General features: G+C 39.5%; 1 protein-coding gene and 1 pseudogene across 1 annotated transcript in view; one reads left to right on the forward strand and one right to left on the reverse strand.

The window, feature by feature from the left end:
• The window catches only part of SNX9 (sorting nexin 9), a 79,538-nt gene that overhangs the window by 6,100 nt on the left and 49,690 nt on the right, over window positions 1-23,748 (forward strand). Inside the window, exon 2 of the mRNA XM_016162796.2 lies at window positions 22,585-22,671. Within this exon, the coding sequence (XP_016018282.1) occupies window positions 22,585-22,671 (87 nt within the window). The remainder of the gene's footprint in view (window positions 1-22,584; window positions 22,672-23,748) is intronic.
• LOC118606149 lies at window positions 6,008-6,126 on the reverse strand (annotated as a pseudogene).

A 23,748-nucleotide genomic window follows, 5' to 3' on the forward strand; every position in this document is an offset into this window, starting at 1 on the left:
ATTTGGTTCTGTTTCAAATCTGCTCGGTCATTCTTTATCGTCTCATTCTTTCTTCATATTTCGAAGCTTCTCTTAAGCATAATTAACATTTATGGTTTGTATCTGTTAATTCTAATATCCGAAGTCTAATTTGGCCATCTGTTTTTGCTCATTCTCACTCATGGTACGTTGTTTTCTTGTGTATTTTTATTTTTTCTGTGAGTTACTCATTATCTTTGGAATTTTGTCTAAGGAATTTTGTTACCTAAGATGAAGTTATGGTCCTCCAAAGAGAGTTTGTCTTTGCTTATGCCAGTCTCCTGGGGGCACTGCATCTTCGGGGTCATTCTGACTTTAATTCCTGGCTTCATATTTTTTTGGCCTTGCTGGGTAGCATCAACATGGAGCTCATATCTCAAGGGCAAGTTTCCAACATTCCTCTACCCTGTGTCAATGATGATAAGTTTCCTCGCCGTTAGAGGCTCTTCTACCCTATGTTGAGGTCCTCTTGGGGTCTCAGCCTCTAGCCCAGTACAGGAGTCCTGCCCTCCCCCAGTACACCCTTCAGAGCACAGACTCAAAGTCAGGGTCTCCAGAGTTTGGAGGAGACTCCCGGGGTTTCTGCTCTCACTTCTACGATCTCTCTAGATTGGTTCCTTTTGTGCTGACTCAGCAGTGTGTTTTAAAAGGTGTTTCTTTTTTGCTTTTAGTGTTTTATTCAGCACTTAAGTGTTTCAGTTTGGTGGTGGTTAGGGGTTTCGGCCTGCCACGTTTGCCAGAACAAAGTCCAAGTCAGAGCTTCTTTGTAACACTGTGAAGGGAAGGAATGGAATGTGTGCGTGGAATATGCCCACTCAAAGGGTTAACCCAGTCTTTGGAGGGAAAAAGGTGAAAAAGCAAAGTCATTAAGCATTTAAGTCCAAACCACACCTTAAGTCAAGCAATCCAAATGACAGACTGTAGACATTTTACTTTCCAATTGGAGCTTTTTTCCTCACCCCGCCCCCTTTGACTGTTAAAAACACATGATAGATTTAGCACACTTAATCATTTTTAGGCATTGTAAATACAGTGCTTAAGGATGTTATTCAGTATGACTCAATTTTTCTAAGCTATTTTTAGTTTCTGAAAATTGAGTCATATAGTAGTATTACCTGCAGAGACAGGATGCAGAAGTTACCTGTTTGTGATTGTTCGTTAGTCAAAGAGACGTAGAACTTTAGGGTGGAGTTAATGAGGGTGAAAAATGCAGCTTTATTCTGGGAACTGTCACTCATCTTTCATGGACTCCATTTGAACTCTGAGCTCAGTGCCAGGTCCTGTGCTCCACGATGGGCGTCATCTCAAAGGCTTTGTCCTTGCCCTCAAGAACATGGTCCCAAAGCCGTAGTGTCCTGGAGAGATCTGAGTTCCCATTGGGCGCAGTCACACCTTCTCCAGCCCACAAGGCTTTCAGAGGAGCGGAGTCTGGAAAGGTTTCTTTTCTTTAATTCACTGAGTGAGTTTTAACCCTTTTTCTGTCACATTAGTCACTGTAATAATACATAGTACACCTTGACAGTCTGCCAAGTCCAGTCTTTGTCTCGTAAGGTCGCAGATACTGAGTTCAGCAGGCATTTGTGCCTCTCTCATGCTGGAAGTAAGGATGACAGGATCTGAATCCTTGCCTAAGAGAATTGACAGTCAGAAATTAATGAGTTATTTAAATTGTGCCAGTTAAATGCCAGTTTAAATGTACTCTCTAATGCAGATTCACAGAAGAGGACTTGAAAATGTAGGTACGAGTGTTAATAGTTGTCTAGCTCCTGGTGGCTGCACCTAGCATCTTCTTTTTCATCTTTTATACTGCTTTGTATTCTCAGGATTTTGAAAAATGAATATTTATTGTTTTTGCAATAAGGAAGAAAACAAGATAACTTTTTTAAATTTAAAAATTTATTGTTGTTAGGCAGGCCCCTAAAGCAGATTCACAGACTTACCCATCTTCCATTAATTTATTTTAAGTTATACTAAGATGAAAAAAAATGTTTTTAATTAATGCTTATAAATAGTAAGTGGCACATCACTAGAAAAATGCATTCAGGATTATACATAGAAACTTAGAAATTTATTTTACCTCCTTAAACACCATATTTTTTATGTCTTCCAAAGGGGAAAACGATTGTTTTTTAAATTTTAAAACAAACTTACTCTAACAACCAGCACTGAACCTGAAAGTCTTAAAAATTGTTGCATCCTAAATACGTTTGTAATTTTACCTGCCTCTCTGCACCCTTTCTCTTAGGAGCTGAGAGGAAGCAGAGCAGTTAAGCCTTTGTGAGGCCCCAGCAGTTTTTAGCTCGTCTGTACCCTCCCCACCTTCATGAGATGAGAGTCAAGAGTTTAAGATTTTTGCAGCCTTTTTGTTGATATGTCAGACTGACTTTGTCCTGTGATTACTGTTAGCAATAAATTAAGCGTATTCAGTGTGCTTAGAACCAAAAAAACTCAGAGCTAGAAAATCAGTGGTCTTTAGACAACTAAGGTCTGTAGTTATTCTAGATAGATCCGTCTTAATCATTTAAAGCCAAGACGATACCAAAAACATGGAGATTGTTTTTTAAAATTCTGATATTTAAAGCTGCTTCTGGTTCTAGTCTTTATTACTATGTCCATACTACTTTAAAATCCATCCCCCCTTTTTATAAGTAAAAACATCTCATTCTTCCTGCAGTTTTTATATAAAAGTCACAGGTGTTCTCTAAAATGCCAAGTATTAAATATCTTCCCGCAAACTTTACCTTTCCCCTGACTCAGTAGGAGTCACTGCTATAAAGAAAGATTGTGAAAATTGAAACAAGCTCCCATCTAAGAGAGAAGTTAGACTCTTACTAAAGCACATCAGTATTTTCTGGGGGACAGTCATGTCTCCTGAGTTTTCATGGTGGATCTGCATCCCAGTCCCCACCCAGAGAGCTTGTCAAATCACAAATTGCTGGGCTTTACCCCCAGACTTTCTGATTCTGGAGGTGGAGCCTAGAACATGTATTTCTACCAGTTTCCAGCTGATGCTGATGCTGCTGGTCTGGGACCACACTTTGAGGACCACATTTGTGGAAGATGGAAAAAGAAAAGTAAATCTGAGTTCTGTGCTCAGCTTCTCCCCTGGAGTCTGGGCACTCTGGAGTGGGCGGGCACTAGCTGAGTGCAGTGAATGTCGCTTTTTACTTAAAGGACTCTTCATTCTAGCAGGGTCCAGGTGATGCTGGGAATCAAAGGATTCATAAAATAGTCTCAAATAAAAGCTGTTCGTTTCTCATCAACTGTGGTTTTCAGTAACTTTCGGTCATTTGTATTATGTACAGAATGACTTAACACTATTAGCGCCTCTGATTAAGGTGGTGAGGTGACTAGGGCTGATAATTATTGCTCCTGTTGCTTTCTAGTTAGCCAGAAAACATGCCCTGCAATTTTGTATATATCATCATAGTTCACAGTAATCAGTCCAGATTTATTTGCATTGTATACATTTCTAAAGTAGTTGTATAATGCTGACAATTTTTAATTCACTAGGGGGATTATTATGTAAACCCTGCTTTTAAATTACTTTGTAATTTAGATAATCTATGGTATTTTTATAAATCCAGGTGTTTTTTTTTAATCTTATTGCATAGTATTGACCTATACTTAATTTTGAAGAATTCGAATTTCATCAGATTCAGCTTTTCTATTTTCCCACTTAGACGCCTCAAAGAAGTAAAACGACAAATGTTTGTGAGAGCCAGAGAAAAGAATTGAATATAGTCCCCAAAATGGAAAGTATGGTCCCCAAACTAGTCTCCTCGGACCTTCGAATAACTGCATTGATTGGCGTGGGACTCTATCGGTCCGAAGGCGTGTTAGGTGCTCTTGCCCGCAGCCCTGGTTCGGTAGTGCCTTTCGCAGGTTCTGTGCGGTGCCTGAGGGGACGGGAACTGTTTCACTGTTGCGGTGCTCTAAGAGGGCGCAGTTGTCTGCAAATCTCAGATACGGTCTGTCCTAACGCTGCAAGTGGCTGTTTCCCCCTTCCTGTCCATTTGCTGTCTCACTGGAGTTTTGGAACCAGGGAGAAGGTTCTTCTCTCTGCCTGTCACCGGCTGTCACCATCGTCCCTGGGCTCTGCGCTTTCCCACTGTCAGCTCTTCCCCGCTTTAAGAGTGGAGGTGAGGGCGGGGTGTGGGCGGGAGAAGCAGCCTTGCCTCCTCCCCCTTTTGCAAAGACTTCGTCCACGCCTGGAGCTCTCCTCTGGTAGGGACCTTGGCGCCCACAGGCAGGAAGACTTTTAGTCGCCTTGCGGTCTGCTGTGTCGCATCCCTCCCCGGAGGCAGTGAGCAACGCTGGTTTGGGAGTGGGGGTGGGGTTGAAAACATAAGGAGAAAACACCCCTAAAGATGAAAAAGTAACATTTCAAAAATAGTATCTCTACCAAATTGTCTCAAGGAATAAGTAAAAGTTTATTAAAAGGGCATACCAGTGTCTGGCTTCTAGCAGCGGATAGTTATTTTGGTTGGGTGGTGTTATTCATGTTATTATGTAGTAAACTAAAAACTGCGATCTGTTAGACCCCAGTTTTTCTAATTTCAAATTACTCTTGTGGAGGCGATGAACTTTTTGTTCTGCTTCTTATCCAAAACTCTATTAACCCAGTTTCCCAAATCTGGGTGTCTGGCAATTTGAGTTTGATTCTTTTTACCATTGCCAAGGTGTGTCTTGTTGATTCTGGTAAATTACTGATCATTCATCAAAACAAGATAAAAACAATGCAGAATGTTAGAGGCATGGATGCCAAGTATGAATGAGATTAAACAGTATATTGGCATTGCTAGAAAATCTTTGATATAATACCAACATGTGTTTAGCAGGTCCGTTTACCAAATTCACAGCACGTTTCATTGGATCATCATGTTGTTCCTTCAGTAAATTGTTGAGTACCTGCTGTGGGCCAGAAACTGCTGAAGCATTACATATAATTTTAAAGTCCTTGCACTAAGGTAAAAATCCCTGTTCTCATGGACCTTGCATTCTGGTGGAGGAGATGGCAATAAATAAGGTCAATAAAGAGAAAAATAAGGTAAGGAGAAAAATACGGCTGGGAAAGAAAAGAGAATGTGTTAAGGTGTGTGTGTGGCGTGTGCGCTGCGTGCACACAGAAAGTTAGATGGGGTGACTGAGGAGGCCTCCCTAGGAAGGTGACCTTCAAATCAAGACTTGAAGGAGGGGAGGGAGCTGCTCATTTGGAACTTTAAGGAAAGAGCATTGCCCTCAGGCAGGAGCATGCCTGCTCGACCATCCCTTCTCCTGTCTGTAATCTGCGCATCAGTGTAGTCCAGCCCAGGCAAGAGTAGCATGATCCCTCAGGTCATAGAAAGTTAGGGTCGATGATAAGGGTTTGGCATTTATTTTGAGTGAGATGCAAAACCATTGGAGGGTTTTCAACAGACATAAACTGACTCGTTTCTTTCTTCTCTCTCTCTCTTTTTTAAGAGTTGATTTTGCTTTTATGGGCCAAAGCGAACTGGGGAGGCAATCCTTCCTTTGCTTTTTTTATCAGGCATAAGTCTTATTTCATCCCTTCTTGAAACTCGATTGATTGTATATAATTAAAGTTACACTAAAGTCACATTTAAGCCAATCAGCTCAAGAGCTGCAAAAGGGTTGATATAGACTGTCTTTTTATGTATAAGGAATAGCACAGTCAGGTCAGCAGAAAATAATTTTTAAACAAAATTTCCTTTTTTTCTTCTTTTTGTTTAAAATGAAATTTAAAAATTTTTAAATACTGGATTTTAGATTCTGATAGAAAATTTCAGATCATGTCTCCTGGATATACTGAAAGTAAATACGTACACCTGTCAGACCATTTGCTCCTTTGGGCTATAAAATAGTTGGTTTGGCTATCATCATTTTATTTTATCATTATTATTTTTTTAGGTGAGGCAACCCTTGGTTGACCTCCCAGAATGCAAGGAGGTTGTCAGCTTACAACCCCTTATTTTTAATTTTTTTTTTATGCCTACAGCACCTAGTCTTCCTAGGTGGTCTCCCATCCAAGTACTAACCAGGCCTGACCCTACTTAGCTTCCAAGATCAGATGGGATCGGGCTTGTTCAGGGTGGCATGGCTGTCGGTGGCTGTCATCATTTTATTGACCAGTGTTCACCTATACAATAAGTAAAATATTTCCAGAATGGCAGATTTTAAACATTAAAAATGTTTTAATCAATTACAACCAACTTCTGTTGGGATCACTGCTCGCTACAGCAGTGTCTTGAGTAAACTTTCTGAAGCCTCAGCAGTTTTGAGAACAGTAATGTAAGGAAGCAACGGAAACACTGGGAATTGGGTCACAGTGTTCTCATGGACTTTAGAAGAAATGCTATCATCCTGGCTTAGGATTTTGAGATTCAATGAATCTTTATTTTCCTGGTTTCATTGTGATGTTTTTTTTTAGGTATGAAATATGTTTTTGAAATTTTATATGCTTTGTGTTTAAAACCGCCAAGGTGGTGGGTTTTGAAGATAATGCCCAAATAGTTTGGCATGATTCAACGTTTTTTATTTTAACTTTATAAAAATTCTAAATATAGACAAAAGTAAAACAATACATTGAGCCCCCTCTACATATCACCAGTCTTAACAATTATTAATTCCTGGCCAATTTTATTTCCTCTAACCTTCCTTTCTCATTTTCCCCTTCATTATTTTGAAAAAATCATTTAATGATATTAAATAATTCCAGACATTATTTAATGATACGTATTTCAGTGTATATACAGAAAAACATTTTTAATAATATTATTTAATATCCAGACATTATTCATTGACAACTATTTTTTAATGATAAATATTTCAATGTATACTCCTAAAAAAAAGACTTTCTAAAAACATGTACTAATAATTACTGTTATCCCACTTAGAAATCACAAATAAATTCATAAATCTTGAAATACCCAGTCTGATGGCGTATAATGTAAACATATTCATGAATTAATAGCTTGCTGTATTCATTGCTTGATACGCGTCAAGGTAAGGAGAGTGCCGTCTAGTTTAGCTAGAGGGTTAGATAATAGTACTTAAAAACTTATTTATTGACATTCGTTTGAATCTGCCAATGTTCTTTTAAAACAAATTTTGCCGTAGGTAATGTGCCTGTAGCTAACACACCCAAAGATTTTAGGATCTGTGTGTCGCTCGCCTCTTGTCAGCTTCTGCACTTAACACGGTCCTCAGCGGACGAGGCCCTTCAGAAGCCTTCCTGTGCGGTGCAAGTGGCCCTGGCACAGGACGCCTGGAACGAGAGCCGAGGAGAATGGGATCGTGTGTCTCCTGTTACATCGTGGGTGGCAAAGACGTGGTCTGGCTTTTCACCTCCGTGTGTTACCTGCGATTGATTTAAAAGTTGATGTAAATGAAGATTGGAAAAGAAATACTAACCATCTTAATCAACTTAAAATTCATAAATATACATTTATTCACCAATCCTTTGATAGAAAGCCAAGAAGGTCTTTTCTTTGAGTACGTACTTCTGATTGGAGGTCTCAGTGATCCATCTTGAATAATCTCATAATTCATTGCCTATGATTTCCATTTTTGGTTTCTTTTAAAGAATTTAAAAAATAATTTCAAAACATTGTGAATACAGAATCCTAGATTTTTAAAAGTTATTAGTTCCCATTTGTCTTAACTATTTCTCAGCTACACTTATTTTGACAGCAAACTTTTTAGCAACTTTACTTTATCAGAGCTTCTTAGTCAACTTAGTTTTCTTAGAAACAATTACTCTTTTTTCATATTCTTGTTTGAGTAGCTTATGTAAAAACAAGTGCTTAGCTACAACAAAGTACAACAGACATCAGCAGGTTTAAGAAACATCTTGGTAAACATGCGATTCACCTGGTGGGACCAGAATCGCCCTGTGTATTGTGGAGTTGCCTCCTAAAGGGTTCAGCATGCCACACGTTTCATACAGAGACACAGAGCGTCAGTAAGCCTGGTGAATTGGTCCTGCGGGCTGCAGGATGCAGTATATACTCTTCTGTTAATCAGTCATATTGTTGAGATTTGTGGCGAGGTACCTGGGATTGCTTAGGTTAGAGTAAGTTTCTCATGGATCCTTCAGGCTTTGAGGAGAATTGATGGTGGGCGATGAATTCAGTATTCGTTCCTTAATATTTTAACTTAATCAGTTGCCTTTAGTAGATCAGTATCCTAGTGCCATATCATGATTTATCAGAAGTGCTTCTGTAACGTTTTCAGTGAAAATGGATCTTAGACAATTATCTAAAAAGTAACAACATAGTTTACTAAAGTGCTGTGGTATCAGAGAAAGTGATAATCGTAGCTCTTCAAAATTAGAGGATCTTACAAGTGTGGGGAGCTTCGTAGTTACAGTTTCTGTGGTAGTCTTCCACCTTTGAAGTGGAAGATTTAATTCAGCAAAAAGGGACATACTCTTTCTGGCATTCCACTTTAGTCTATACGTATGTAGTGCTTATTATCATTTGCAACTAAAGTAACTACCTAGGTTACCTACCTTAGAGGATATAAAAGAGGTGAAGACATAGCCTCTATCCTTGAGGCCCTCCTGGTTTTAGTGTTTTTAAAAACAAATGTACAAGACCATATTCAATAGGAAAATGAGAGAGAGCGACCAAATCGGTAAGGCTCAGAGTAGCCTGTACCCTGCTCTCTCTGATTTGTTCCCTCCTTGCCAACCGTTTCCCTGGTCACAAGCAAGTCCTCAGCCTGCTCTGCTTCTCTTCTGCTTGTGCATTTGCTTTGTCACACCACGTTCTGTCGTATCCATTTCTCTCTCCCAGCGTCCTTTAAGGGTGGTGGCTCTTTCTTGTTTTCACATCCTCCTGGCGTGGTCAGTAGTAGCTAGCTGTTCAGCACGTGCCTTTTTGAGTCAGAGCTGGGAGCCATCTGGTTGGCCTGGAAGGGACTTAGGCTCTCCATCGGACAGTCCTGGGTTGCGGTGCGGCCTTTGCTGCTTTCTAGCTCTGTGACCGTAGGCAAATTAACATGACCCATCATCTGTAATTATGGCAGAGTCTACCATATTTCTTGCTGGAATGTTAAACTTCTTATGATGAGCAAGACAGTCCCAATATAAGGAATATAAGGAATTGTCCTCCGCTTACCCACTATTGAGAAACACTTGCCTCGGCTAATTAGCCCAAGATCTGCCCCTGAGCTGGACATGGGGGTTACCTTACAAAATGGGGGGTGGCGCTTTATCCAGCAAAGAGGGAAGAAGAGAGCGTGAATGTTGCGAGCACTCTGCAGTGCTCACTCCAGTGGTGACTTCCTAGGTGAGAGAAGAGAGCCAGGGGGGTTGGTATTGCGGAGTAGGAGGCGGGGTTAGCCTTTTACAGTGGGGTTAGGTTATGGAGGATTCTTTAATATCAGAAAATGAATCTGAGCTGGATCCTAGGTAACAGGGTGTCATTAGGCATTTTCAATGTGTGGCATGCCGCCTGTTTTATTAAGAGAGCCTCGACCAGCAGAGTGCAGAGTTCACTGGCTGAGAGGAAAGATTGTGGCAGGAAGATCATCAGTTAAGGGACCAGGACGTGATCAGCTCCAGGATAACATATCACAGGTGTAGGGCAAAGAACTGGATTAAAATTCCAATTCTTCCATCTCGTTGGCCATTCCACCTCAAGACAAGTTACTTGATGAGTGTAGCTGGTGTGAGCTGCAGTGTCTCCTGCAAAATGGAGTAGGACCACCTTTTAAGGTGCTTTGAAACTAAGGACGGATGAAGTGCCTCATGCCTGGAAACGCTTAGTCCACTTCACCTTTCTGCCAGAGTTTACTGGTTTGCAGAAGGAGTCCACTGCAAAGGGAGGGGATGCTGGCAAAAGTCTGGTCAGAGATACGTTCCCGCCTCGCAGATGGTGTCCAGGTAGGACCCCTCCAAGGAGCTGTTCTGGCTCCTCAGTCTTCACGTGTAGTGAATCCCTCATTCTGTGATCTTTTCTTGGTTGCTGTTTCGTTTTATATCTTATCATTTAATCAAGTTTGATTCATTCTTCTGTTTTTTGGTATAATAAGTTAGCTCTTGAAATTGCGTGTTATTTTGCTAACTTAATTCTCTTTGGCAGGCTTACGTTACTGTATCTTTAACCTTGCACTTGCGATGCAGTAAAACCAGCTGTGGTTCTGTGCTGAGTTTGATATTAGCCGTATGAATCCAGAAGGGAAATTGCCCTGAAGAGGAACTGCTGATAACAATAAATCACAGCAAGAGTTCTGGCCTTGTCCACGTGTTCAGCTTGAAGCAGATACCCGTATTCCTCGTATAACACAGTTGTTTGTGTCTTTATGTAGATGATCTTAAGGAGAAGCATCAGTTTGAGTAGTTAAATATTAATCACATTTCACTTAAGTATAGTAGTAGTCTTGAAAGACTTTAACATAAAATAGTTACATTGTTTAATGGGCCCAGAGTGACTGGCAGGTCATCTAGATTAACCCTGCCATTTTTCATGTGTGAAAGCTGAAGCCTAGAAAATGGCCAGTGTCTTTTGCCTTATACACTAATTCATGGTTATGATGGCCACCCTGCGCCATTAAGAAAAGACTGCTGTTTCAGGTATTTCGTCCAGTTTTATAGCCATATGCAGCAAGAGGGCAAGTCTAATATCAGTTACTCCACTGACTTCTGCTGTTTGATTTTGATGAATTTAGTTGTTTTAACTGCTGGATTTTGATATGTCACTTATTCATTTAAGGTACTAGTTTTTCTCTTTTTATTTTGTTCATACCGTAGCGTCCTTGGTTCCATCTTTTAATAGTTTTATCCTTATAAGGCCTCAGCCGATTCACGTCGTACTAGGAAAATGCTGCTGAGTTCCAGGGCGCAGGTTTGTTTCTGCCGTTTTGCATATGTTCAGTGTTTCACAGTTTATCCTCAAGGTCCCCAAGCAGCAATGCAGACTGCTCTATGGCTTGGATCCCCTTTCCAGTGCCTCTCCCCGGCACACAAGGGAGCCTTCTGAGAACCTTTGTATTGTTTGAGAAATATGAATTTAGGGGACGTTTCAGTCCATATGAGGCACTTGAAGCCACTGAGTATTCTAGAATATTTTGATAGATTGTGAAAACTGTCTCTCTTCAATTTTATGAGATAATGTATTTTTTTTTCTAAAAGTTATCGTTGGAGTCCTCAATCCAAGAGTAATTAGTATAGTAATATAGTGTACTTGCTGTGCTCCTTAGCATAAAACAAAAGGGACTAGTAGCTAAAACAGGAATTTATTTTATAAGACAGGTTAATCTGAAGATAGTTTTCAACTGCATGGGGCAAATAAATAGTTAAAGGTACTTTGTGCCGTTTTGGAAACTTTGTGGAATTTGTATTACATTGCCATATGAAAATGTTGAAATTTTTAATATGGTCTTTGGCTGTTGATTTTTCTTTGTGGCCTTAAAGTGCTAAAGATCAAGGGTTTGTTTTGTGTTTGTTTTTGTTTTGTATTTCTGAAGTCATGGTATGTTTCAGGTGCCCTTTCTTAAGTGAGCAGAGTACATCTGAGATAAGTTCATTTATAATTGCTCCCAAAAAATTCCCTTGGGATTTCGGATGAACTGCAGTATATTTCTAAGCAGACATCTTTATGGTGTCGCATCTTGTTCTCAGGAGCGTAGTGGGATGTATTGATAGGCTTTCTTCACTAAGGTTCTTCACACTTTTGTTTATCACTTCTGCTTCGTATTTTGTTTTTTGTTGTCACTATTGGGAATATCCTCCCAATTATTTTTTATTCAGTTAGTGTTTCCAGAGAAAGTTGATTTTTGCCAGTTTATTTTAAAATTGGTCTAGTTAAATTATTATTATCATATTTTTTTCAAACGAGCACAGGCAAGGGCTTCCGTGTGGACCATCCGCTCAGCAGGCTGGGTCGTCCTTCCCTGGGTACATACAAGCCCTGCAGGACGCGGGATCAGTGGTCGAGCCCCTCAGGTGGGGCTGGCTCTCCTGCGATCTGGCTAAGTAATAGATTCCAGAACCACCTTTTGTGGGAAAAGTAACCCAGGCACTCAGCTCTTTCCCTTGAGCCCCTTGGTGGGCCGGAAGAAGGCAGTTATGCAACAGTGTTAAGCACATGGGTGTGTGTGCGCTTGTGTGTGTTTCAAGAAGCCCAGAGGTCATGATAGCTAACATTTACTGGGCTCTCTTTGTGCCAGTCACTCTTTAAGCGCTCTGTATTTATTACTTCATTTCTCTTGTGTGTCACGAGGGGCATGCTGTTATCCTTATCTTATTCTTGAGGAATTTCAGAGATTTTAAGGAATTCAGCCTAGTTGAACCTGCGTGGTCTGGCTCCAAAGCCAGCTCAATGGCTGTGTTACCTACCAGTGATTACATTTCCTCCCCTTTGGGGCTGGGGAGATAAAAACATTGTCAGCACACGGCCCTGGGGTAGGGGGTAGGGAGTGGCTGGGGGTGGGGGGTAGGGAGTGGCTCGGGGTGGTGGCATCTGCACAGACAAGACACTGTTCACTAGACTCTTGTAAGTTCTCCACCAGTTGTCTCTGGGGTTTGGGGTACTATTGTTTTTAGACTTCATATATAGTATATACATTTACAATGCACATGTCCTTTTACAATCAGGGAAACAATGAGGCTATTTTACTTTTAACCACAGCTAAGTAGGTTTCCTGTGCTTTGCCCTGGAGGTGGAATAGTGGATTCGTAACCTTTGCAGCTGTGATAAAGAACAAGGTAAACATGCCGATACCAGAATCCTAAGCTTAAGTAAAACATGAAATGTGGAAGAGCATGGGTACTGTTGTTCTCAGTGGTTTCACATGTACGTGCAAACACGTGTCAAATGTATAACATTTCAAAGGGTGCTTTCAAAACTATTAGCACTTCTGTATTTTGGCAGAAGAGGAGGAACATTTTTTAACTTTTCCTTTTTTAATTTCATTATATTGCTTTTTGTTGTTGTAAAAGTGCATTTATGTGTATACTTATGTATAGGGAAAATCACAGTACTTAGAATGAGAACTCCAGGAATATGTAACTTTAATACAGATTGTTTGCCTTCCAGTCATCTTTGGAGCTGAACTCTGAAGTGTTTTGTGCTTTGCTATAACCAGGAAAGCGTTCTCTAGTAGATTGTGGTATTTTTAACAGGATTCTGATGTACATGACAATGCTTTCAATTTTCGTTTTTTTTTTGAGTAGGCATTAGGTTCATATTATAAAAAATACTGAAGGTACAAAGGGAATAACACTGAGAATTCCTCTCCTATCCCTCCCCTTCCTGGGCCCGTCATCTTCTCTCCTCAGAGGCAGTGTTATGAATGAATTTATTTTGTATCCTTACAGAAACATTCTACACATATACTGCCAGACTCACGTTCCCTTTTTTTTACACACGTGGTTGTGCCTTGCTTTATCTTCTCACTTGATAACATACATTAGAAATAATGCCACAGCCAAACAACGAGCAGATCCTCGTTCTTACTTGCTGCAGCACAGCATTTCATTCTAAGGAGGCGCCCTGCTTTCCTAACCCTGCTTTCCTCTTAGGCTGTGTCTGGTCTTTTACTAGTAGAAATAGTGCTGCAGTGAACAACTACTTACATGTGTCATTTTGCACAAGTGTGAGTGTTTCTAGAGGATGAAGCCCACAAGTGGAATTTCTGAGTGGAGCGTGAGTGTAATTTTGAGGGGCGTTACCAGGGGCCCCCCACCTCTGCCGGTGCCATGTCAGGACACTTATTTTCCTGAACCTACACCCTCACCAACATGATGTTGCCAAGAGTTTTGTTGCCATCCTGATGGGTTAAAAATAATATTTGTTTAGTTTTATAAATGAGGTTTTACATTTTTAAGAGCAATTTTTATGTTTTTTCCCCCATATCAATTAATAGGTAGCCTTTATAGAGTAGGGAACCACTCTATAGTGATATGAACTGCAAATATTTTCCCCAGTTTGTCATTTATTTTTTATCTCGTTTATATTGGCTTTTGTCAGGCAAGGCAGGTACGCTTTATTTTGGGTGAAGAGAAATCTTCTCCAAGGACTTTAGGATATTGTTTCATATTTGAAGTCCTCCACTGCAAGATTATTTTTTAAATTCTCAAGATTTCCTGTGGTACTTTTTATAGTTTCCTTAAAAGCCTTTTTCTTATGGAGAACGTCAGACGTACTCAAAAGTGGAATAACGTAACGAAGTCTGCGCGCCCATCACCCAGCGCCAGCGCCGTCCACGCCCCTCAGCTCCCCCAACCTCGCATTCTTTTTGAAGAAATACCACATATTTTATTACTTCATCTGTAAAGATTTTAGTGTATTTCTCTAAAGATGGGGAATCCTTTCAAAATATAATACCATTTTCATACCTAGAAATTAAATACTTTTCGATATCATACATCCCTTAAGCATTGAAATTTCCAGTTGTCTCACATGTCATAACGACGTATTTTCTGTTGACCTCGGAATCTAAATCGTCTAGATATTTAGATTGAGACCAATCTTCTAAGTCTCTTTATTTATAGGTTTCCCTACTTCTTCTCCTAGTCCCCTGCCCCCACCCCACCTCTTAGGCTTGTTTTTGTCTTTGGGAATTATTTGTTAGAGAAAATGGGTTCTGTAATTTTTTGTGTCTGGATTTTCTTATTGCATACTCGTTACATAGTTTAATATAGTCCTTTGTAGTTCCTGTAAATTGGTACTAGGATCTAGAGGATCAATGACGTTCAAATTCTTTTTTTCTTTCCAAGTATGTGTATTGTATGCCATCATATAAGTATTGTATGCCATCAAAAGGCAGATAATTTCTGGTTGTCTTTTGGATGTACCATGCTTAGATGCATTAAATTATTAAAGATTGATAAATGATATTGATTCTCTCTTTTTTTCTCATTTATTAGCTATCCTCAAGATTCATCCATGATTTTGCATATTGCAGAATTTTATTCTTTTTTTAAGGCTGAATAATATTCCGTCGTATGTATATACCACATTTTTTTTATTCATTCATCTGTCAAAGGACTTTTAGATCGTTTTCATGCCTCAGCTATTGTGAATAGAGCTGCAGTGAACATAGGGGTGCTAATATCTCTACGAGATCCTGATTTCATTCTTGTAGATAAATACCCAGAAGTAGAATTACTGGATCATATGGTAGTTCTATTTTTAATTTTTCTGAGAAATCTTTATATTGTTTTCCATAGTGGTGGTACCAGTTTGTAAAGGAGAAACAGGATAAATGACTGATTTTTTTCTACTTTAGTTACCAGTTTTCAAAATGAATTGGTTTCATAGTATCCTATAATGATGGCCAATTAGTTTTGTCATTTGAACTCGTGGGTTTAAACAACTTTGATGTTTCAGCTCTTATCTTTATTGATGATTGTATTATCCTTCCTTTGGACAGCAAGCTCCTCTGCGAGTTGGAGCCTTTGTCCTTTTGATACAATCATAGAAAGTTTTGCTAATGTCTTTGATATCTGGTAGGAAAAGATGTTCCTGGTGTATCTTGTGTGTTGTGTCTGGGTTTTGTTCTTGTTTTTTTCCTTTGAAACTTGAAACCAGCCATTTCTCTAAGTAAATCTAATTCCTTTTCAGGGAAAATGCTATTGGAGATTCCAATCTGGGCATTAGATAGGGGATTTCTTTATTTCTCCTTTTTTTTTTTTTTTTTTTTTTTGTAAACATAAATCTTTTACCCATCTTGGAATTTATTTTGGTGTAAGGCATTCACTTTGGTTTTTTTCCCAGAGAGCTACTGATTTATTGGAAAACGACATAATGCCACTTTTATCATACTACTACATTTCTGTGTCTTTGGGACTAGTTATGCGAACTTTCTACTTTTTCTAGTCTCTACTTTTGTGTGTGTGCGTGTGTGTGTGTGTGAAAAATTTGGAGTATTTTTGTCTATTTTTATGCCCATATGGATTTTAGGATCAGTTCTGTTTCAGAAAACAGAAGTCCTGGTTATCTTTTTATTAAATCATTGAAGGGAAAGTTGAGATCCTGATGGTATTGGGGCTTTCCTTCTAAAAACATGGAGTGTGGTTCTTCGCATGAGTTGGTCGCGCAACAATTTACTCCCAAACTTAGTGACTTAAAACAACACGCTCGTATTGTTTCTTATAGTCCAGTGGGTGGTTTTTGTGGTCTAGAGAGCAGGGCTGCGGCTGGATGGCCTTGGGTGGCCTCAGCTGTATGTGCAGGGGGTCTCACTTTGCATAGTTGGATGGCTGGGGCAGGGCGGTGGTCTCCATCTGCAGAGGAGATCCCACGCTGGTTCACTTCAGGTCACAGAGGTGGTCCTGGCGGGCCCCAGTGTGCGAGTGCTTTTCAGGCCTTTGCTTGTGTCCCATTTGTTGTTATTCTGTTGGTCAAAGCAAGCACACGAATCAAGAGGTGAGAAAATAGCCTTCACTTCTTAAAGGGAAGAGTAGCAAAGTCACATCATAAAGGAGTATTCATACAGGAAAGGGAAGATTTATTGTGACTGTTTGTGCAGATAAGCACTCCCCAATGCTCTCAATTTTCTGTGTCTTTCAGGAACATTTTAAAGCCTTTCCCAGATCAATCTTATACATATCTTTAGTTTATTCCTAGATATTTTTATCTTTTGAAGCTACTATAAATGGTGTCTCTCCCCACCCCCATTTTAACTTAGAATTCTTGGGCAGATGATAATGTACACAGTTAAAATTAAAATAATATGAAAAGAAATACACTGAAAAATCTCACTCCCATTCCTGTTCTTACCCATTTTATCTTCCATCTGTATGGTAACCAATTTCAAAATAATTTTATCTAGTGCCTCTTTATGGAAATACTGGCAAATATTAATATAAATGCTCTCTACCTGTGAAGAAGGTAGCATGCTCTATGCCCTGTTCTGCATCTTGCTTTCCTCAATGATGTAATCATTCCATGTCAGTTCATGGGGATAGTTCTCATTCATTCTTTTATTGCTACATTATATTCCCTTGTCATGATATTCCATGATTTATTTAGCCAATTATTGCCTATAAGTAGACAACTAGGGTTGTCTACAGTCTTTTTATATTGCAAGCAGCGCTCCAGTAAATAACCTTGTATGCATGTGTACAGGTGCATCTAGAGAATGAACTCCCAAAATGAGATTTCTGGTGCTGATATTTTTCTTGATTTCTAAAGCTCCGTGTATATTAGAAAGGTTAACTTTTGTGACATGAATTGCAAGGTTCTTTCCTTTATACCTTAGGTTTCATATATTAGTGATTTTTGTATATAATGACTTTGTTCCCAGCCATCTTATTATAGGTGTCAACAAATTATGGCCCAGGGGCAAAATCGGCCTGCCATGTGGTTTTTTGTTTAATTGGAACACAGCCACACTCATCGTTTATATGTTGTCAAGTTTTTTGTTTGTTTGTTTGTTTGTTTTTGCACTATAGCAGCAGAGACAGACTGTATGGCCTGCAAACCTCAAAATATTTACTATTGGGCTCTTTACTGAAAAAGAAAAACCGACCCAATTTAAAGCAACCACATCAAAGTGTTTTGTATGATCTAGCCATTTTGACATGGCCTTAAAAATAAAAAGCCAACTAAACGTGTGTGTGTGTGTGTGTGTGTGTGTGTGTGTAATTATGAAGCAGTGGCAGAGTAGGCAGTCACATGGGTGTCAGAAGTGTCTTTGGGCACGTTACTGGTAATAGCGATCTTATGTATGATACGGCCAGTTTGATACCAAACATCAAGTAATTGTTAAAATTGCCTTTGTTCGATTGTTCTTACATACAGTACGTAAAGAAGCTTTGATCTGGGTGAGTTTGGATAGAAAATCTCATAAAATCATCACAATTCCTAACAGATTGTCCTCAGATTTCCTTGGTCCACGTGCTTTCCAGAACCGTTCTCCGTGAGTGGCGTGGAGGGCGGGAGGAGGGGCGCGGAAGTGGACGGCACGGTTTGATTATCGAGAACTGTCGTTGCCTCTGGGATTATATAATTGCCTTTCGTTATGCTCGTATTTAAGATTATTCTAAATAATTCTTGCAGATTTATATTCCTTTACTTAATTTCTATTCACATTTCTTTTTGTCTTGGAAATTTTGTCTTGGAAATTAGAAGACTGCTCCTCTAATTGACCACCAGTTTTAGATGGATCATGTTTCAGGATAACAGACATAAACCCATTTTAGGGAAGACATTTTTAAAGAACATATTTCATTTCGTTTTCATTAATTTCATTTAGTTTTATTTTGAAATTTTTGCATAAGAAAAATAAAAATTTCGACCATTCTCAGTGGCTATCACCAATTCTTTAGAGAAATTTCTTCTATTGGAAAAAGATCTTTACTAGAACAACTGTTAAAACCTTAACAGAACTTATCATCTTAACTGTATTCTTTAATAGATTATTAAACACATTGCTTGTGAACATTTAAGGAAACTGACTAATTTTATTTCCTTCTTTGGAAATTTTAAGAGAACCATATTCAAAAAGTGGTAATTAATTGACCTATGTCCCCTTGGAAAGAATTCCTTGTGTTGTGCAGCTGTGTTGGGCCTCGGGCTGCCGTATTTAACAGTTTTACTGATGAAGCACGTGAAACTATGGAAAGCAAGCTTTTCAGGTGTTCTGATGACAGCAGGAAAGGCTAAGGGATAATTAGACGATGGGTTCAGAATTCAGAAACCTCCTAGTAGATTGGAGCCATGGGCTAAATCTAACAAGATGAAATTTTACTGGGCTATTTAAGATTCTGTATTTGACCAGAATACCAACTGAATAAGCACTGGCCAAGATTTAACAAAGATTACTGAAATCATAAACTGTTATAAACTGAAAAACACTTAAGCCTTAACCACTTAGAATCTAAGAACAGATACATCTACATCTGTTAATGGCATAATAACAGTAATTGTCTTGGAGTCTGTTAGAGTTCTGCTTCTTCTGATGATCTGATGGTTAGGTAAAGATGAGAAATAAAGCATTAAATATATAAGTTTTTATAAAAAGTCAAATGAGTGGGTTAAGTAAAAGAAGCTGGCCAAGGTAAACTAGTTATATAGAAATAGCACCTGCACCCTTACCTGCAGTTCTCAAGGGTGTCATTAAAAAGGAATCTTCCTTCAGTCTCTTGGATTCTGAAGGTTTATATATTTTAGTTACTTTTTATTTAATCGAGTGTCTCTGCTTTAAAGATGGGAGACCTCCGTTGCTGAAGATTGACCGCTTTTCCCCAAGATTTACCTGTGATTTGTGTGAAACCAGTGAAGCAATGCCTAGGGAATGGGAGCTTGTCTTCTGCTTTCTAACGCCTCTGTAAACTTTTTTGGCGCCAGTTTTTTTTGTTTGTTTTGCTATTTTGAACTCTTTAATTCTCTATCGTTCACATTAGGTTCTAGTTTTTTTGGTTTTGGTTTGTTTGGTTTTTGTTTTGCAAAATATATATACCCACTGTTTTTCTTTAATTTAAAATGTTTTCTTAATGAATTCTTCTACTTGAGATTATTGGTTTGTATCAGCTGGGACTCTCTTAGTTGCAGTGACAGAATCTGAACTCACATTAGCTTAAAGCACCAAAGCTTGAGTGACTGAAAAGCTCTAAGGGCAGAAATAACCAAAGGCTTGTCCTTCAGGTGATCCTATCAGGATGCCTTTTCTCTTTGTCATTCCACTCTGCATTCTGTTCCACTTCCCTTTTCACACTTTCTCCATACCTCAGCTCTTTAGCCACTGGCAACATTTTTGCAGAAAGACTCACTTTTCCCAGCATCCATATCACTTTCTGGAAAAGAGTTCCGGTTACCCCTGTTTGGGTTATATGCTCAGCAATCACTTGGAGTCCGAAGAGTTTCCAGAAGGAAGGGACGGGAGCAGCAAAATAACACATGATTACAACATGGATCAAAAAGAATGAATGTTTTTATGCTTTTCTCTTGTCTTCTAAAAGGAAATGTATGGGTGGTGGATCCTGCGCGTTTCGGCCAGGTGTGTGTAGCGCACTTGGTGTTCGGTGCCTGAGATGCTGACTTTGAGATCTTTGACTCCAATAATGTTTATTTACTATATTAAGATAATCGAACTTATGTGTAATATTGCGGTCTCCTAGCCATTCGCCTTATGGGTAGTACTCTTTGAAATTGCTATTGAAAAGATGAAATATGGTCAGTCAAAAAACACTGCATACTGTACACTGTACACAGTATGAATTCAACATATAGTGTGACGTTATCTACTTATCAGGAACTCTGGACATTTAGCTCTTGAAAATTTTGTAGTCGTTTCTTAAAAGTAGAGTTCACATGGGAAAAGCAGTGTAGAAAATGGATCTTTTCTTTCAAAGGCCACCTCAAAAATAGACAGATTGGCAGTTGGAGATCAGCAGCTTTATGTTTGGGTATGTCTGTGGGTGAGAAGACGAAAAAGGAGAGTGATAAGGCAAGAAAGTAAGAGGCCAGGTGGAAGCCAAATGCAGGGGTGGGGAGACAGTGTTCGATGCTGAAGGTGGCCAGTCTTAGCTAAGCTTTGTAAGAATCATTGCGTCTCTAAGTGAAATGGTCATTTTTCTGTTAGCGCAGTATGCTCATTTGGAAATGTGCTTTTAAAATCTTTTTGTTCTCCAAATTTAAATTCACTTCTAATTTTTAGGAAGCACTTCTAGGTGAAAAGGAAAATCTTAGATCAGTATTTTAAATAAACCTACTATGTTTATATACTTTTTTTTTCCGTGGGTAAGTGTTTAGTAACATTTAAATGTGTAAAAGAGTTTTACCAAGTTGTAAATTTGGTAAACAAGAGGCTTGGTATTCTGTATTTGGGCATTAGTTGGATTTAGCTGGATTAAAAAAAACATGTTAACCAGAGTTCTTAAAGAACCATAAAAAAACATCCGGCCCTTGTCAGCACGCCAGGCCCCTCCCCAGGAAGCTTGCCGTCCTGTGGGTGCGTCTGACCCTGGGACCCCCCTGAGCCCCTCCTCACAGCCGAGGTCTTCCTCAGGCCTTCCTCGCCCTCCTCAGCCCTCATCTCACATCTGCCCTCATCACACAGGGGTTGAGTTTGGTGTCACATGTTTTTAAAAAATTCTCCACAACGCGACAAGCAGAATTCTATTGACTTTTGCAGCTGTATGAGAAAACCGCCTCAGCAGTTTGTCCTTTGTAATGACCTAAGGAGAACTGTGATGCGTATAGAGTTCTCTGCCTGCAGTCTGGGCTTTTGATGCCCCTTCCCTGCCTCCCAGTGTGCAGACAGAAGCCAGTGATCTGGTGCGGGGTTTTTTTTGATTGACAGACTGTGCACTACCATTTGTTTCTTTCCAACATTTTATTATGAAATAACTCAAACATGTAGAAAAGTTAAAATCATTTTCCACTGAACCCCATAAACCCACCATCTAGAGTCTGTAACATTTTACCGTACCTGCTTTATCACATATTCATCCTTCAGTTCATCTTACTATTTTTGACATATTTCAAAATAAGTTAGTACCGGGTTTTTTCCCCTAATCTCTCATTATGAATCCGTAATCTTTGTTGTAAAGATTATGACATTAAGCAAGTGTGGAGAAAGAGCGAAACAGCCTTGCCCGGCTCTTGCTTATGGTGGGTGTTCAGTAAATATTTGCAAAGTGAGTACAGTTCCATTAGTCCTGTTTGACTAGCCCTGTGGGTAAACTTCGGTTTTTCCTCTTAGGACAATTACTTTTAAAATAAACCATATGTTTTCTAGGTACGTGTGAGCCCCAATTTATAAGATATATTTATTATATATCATAAAAGTGTATATAAAATATACACTGTGATTCCCTCTCTTGGAATACTTACACACGTGGCAGTATTCCCAGGCATCCACATTTCTGGGTCGGTGCCTCAAGGACCCTCTTGAGGAAGAGGTTGAAAGAGCCCCACCTCATATCAACCAAGCAGCTTCTCTTATTGTGTTTGCTATGAAATGAAGATTTCTTTGCAGGAAAGAGTTTGAAAACTACCGCTCTTCAGGTTACTTAGCCAGTACACACAGGTCTATAAAATCATTGTGTAGTGGGAGGTATCGGAGCAGAAGAGACTAAATATATCTTGCTACCCAAGTCTTACATTTCTGAGTTTACTTGGCCAGGGGTACTGCATTAGCAAAGTTCATCCCAGTGGCTCTAGATAAAGAATAGTGAGAGTTTTAATTGCATTAGGAATAATCTAAAGATGTGTGACTTTTGTACGTGCGTCCGCATTTGCATGTCTGTGTTCTCAGCATGAGCAATATCTGTATTTTCACTTGGTACCTCCTGAGAGGAGGGGCACACTTTTTTTTGCCCTAATCAAGTGGGTGTATTTTGAGTACTTTGGGGAGCTAATCCTCAGTGCAGTGTGGGCAGCTAACAGAAACTTCCCTTGTTTCCAAAGCAGAAGAAGGGCCCTCACCCGTGGGCGTCACTCTTCCTCACGGGAGGGTGATCAGTCACGGTAGTCACATGCCCCCCTTTCTTCCACTGCATGACGACGTGTTTGTTCACGCCGGCATGTTTACAGAATGAACTTAAAGGTCGTTAGCTTTTCTCCTGTTAAGTTTATATTCGTAATTTCTCTTCCTCTCTACTTGTAACAGGCTCGGGTTATGTATGATTTTGCTGCTGAACCTGGAAATAACGAACTGACAGTTAATGAAGGAGAAATCATCACAATTACAAATCCGGTAAGAGAGCTATTATGTCTGACTGTCCCTTAAGGACTTATTTTTAAGATTTTATTACTTTAATAAATTGGTCATTCACATCCACATAATTTTTTTTTCCTATTGATTACAAAGTATTTATGGTGGAGTAAGAATATTTTAGAAGCATTGAGAAAAGTTTAGTCCCCTAAAGATCGCTAGGTGGGGTTCCATCAGACTGAAATGGAGAAACATCACAGCCAGATCAAAGGTTTAGAGATTAGAAAGCATTCAGGGTTTCTTAGAAGTCTCACTACCATTCATTGATGACCTATGTGCCAGGCATTTCGCTAAGTGCTGTGCATATTTTCTGTAAAGTGTTTTCTTCATGAACTCTGTGAGGTTGGTATTTTTAATCTTTTTTTTTTACAAAAGGGTAATGAGACTTAAAGAGGTAACTTGCCCAGGGTCATTCTACTCGTTACATAGAAAATCAAGGATTCAAAGCCACACCTGTTTGGCCTCTTAAGCCTCTGCTTTTTCTTCTCTGCTGGGGAATGCCACACGTAAACAGGTGTCCCAGGGGTACAGGGAGTGGATATGCCAGTAGGAGACAGACTAAGAAACCTGGCTATGTACAAGGCCATACATAAACTTTGGATTTCATTTGTTAAATAGTGGATTCATTTCAGGGTTTTGTTTATTTTGGTTCATATTGCTGTATGGAGGTGACATGATGAGACCTGCACTTCAAGGAAATTAATCTGGCAGAGGAGTATCAAATGAATGGTGCGCTGGAGTCTAGGGACCTGACGTCAGGTGGCAGCAATAGGAGTTGCAAGGAAGTGGATACAGGAGGCTTTGGAGACTCACCCACTGCCGGTGAGAAGAGTCAGGGATCCCTGAGGTTTTTGCCCTTTGCACCTGAGACAGTGCTGGATTTATTAACGTGTATAAGTCAGGAAGAAGAGCTTCTTTGGAGAGATTAAATGAGTTTAGTTTTAGATATGTTACGTTTAAAGAATAGTAAATAATCAGTCCTGACTTGTAGCTTCGGATCAGTTTAAAAATGAAATGCAGAGCTGGAGAGGAGGGCCGGAGACAGGCCGGCTCCCCGGA

The sequence above is a fragment of the Rousettus aegyptiacus genome, unplaced genomic scaffold (genome assembly GCF_014176215.1).
Source record: "Rousettus aegyptiacus isolate mRouAeg1 unplaced genomic scaffold, mRouAeg1.p scaffold_m13_p_1, whole genome shotgun sequence".
Lineage (NCBI taxonomy): Eukaryota > Metazoa > Chordata > Mammalia > Chiroptera > Pteropodidae > Rousettus > Rousettus aegyptiacus.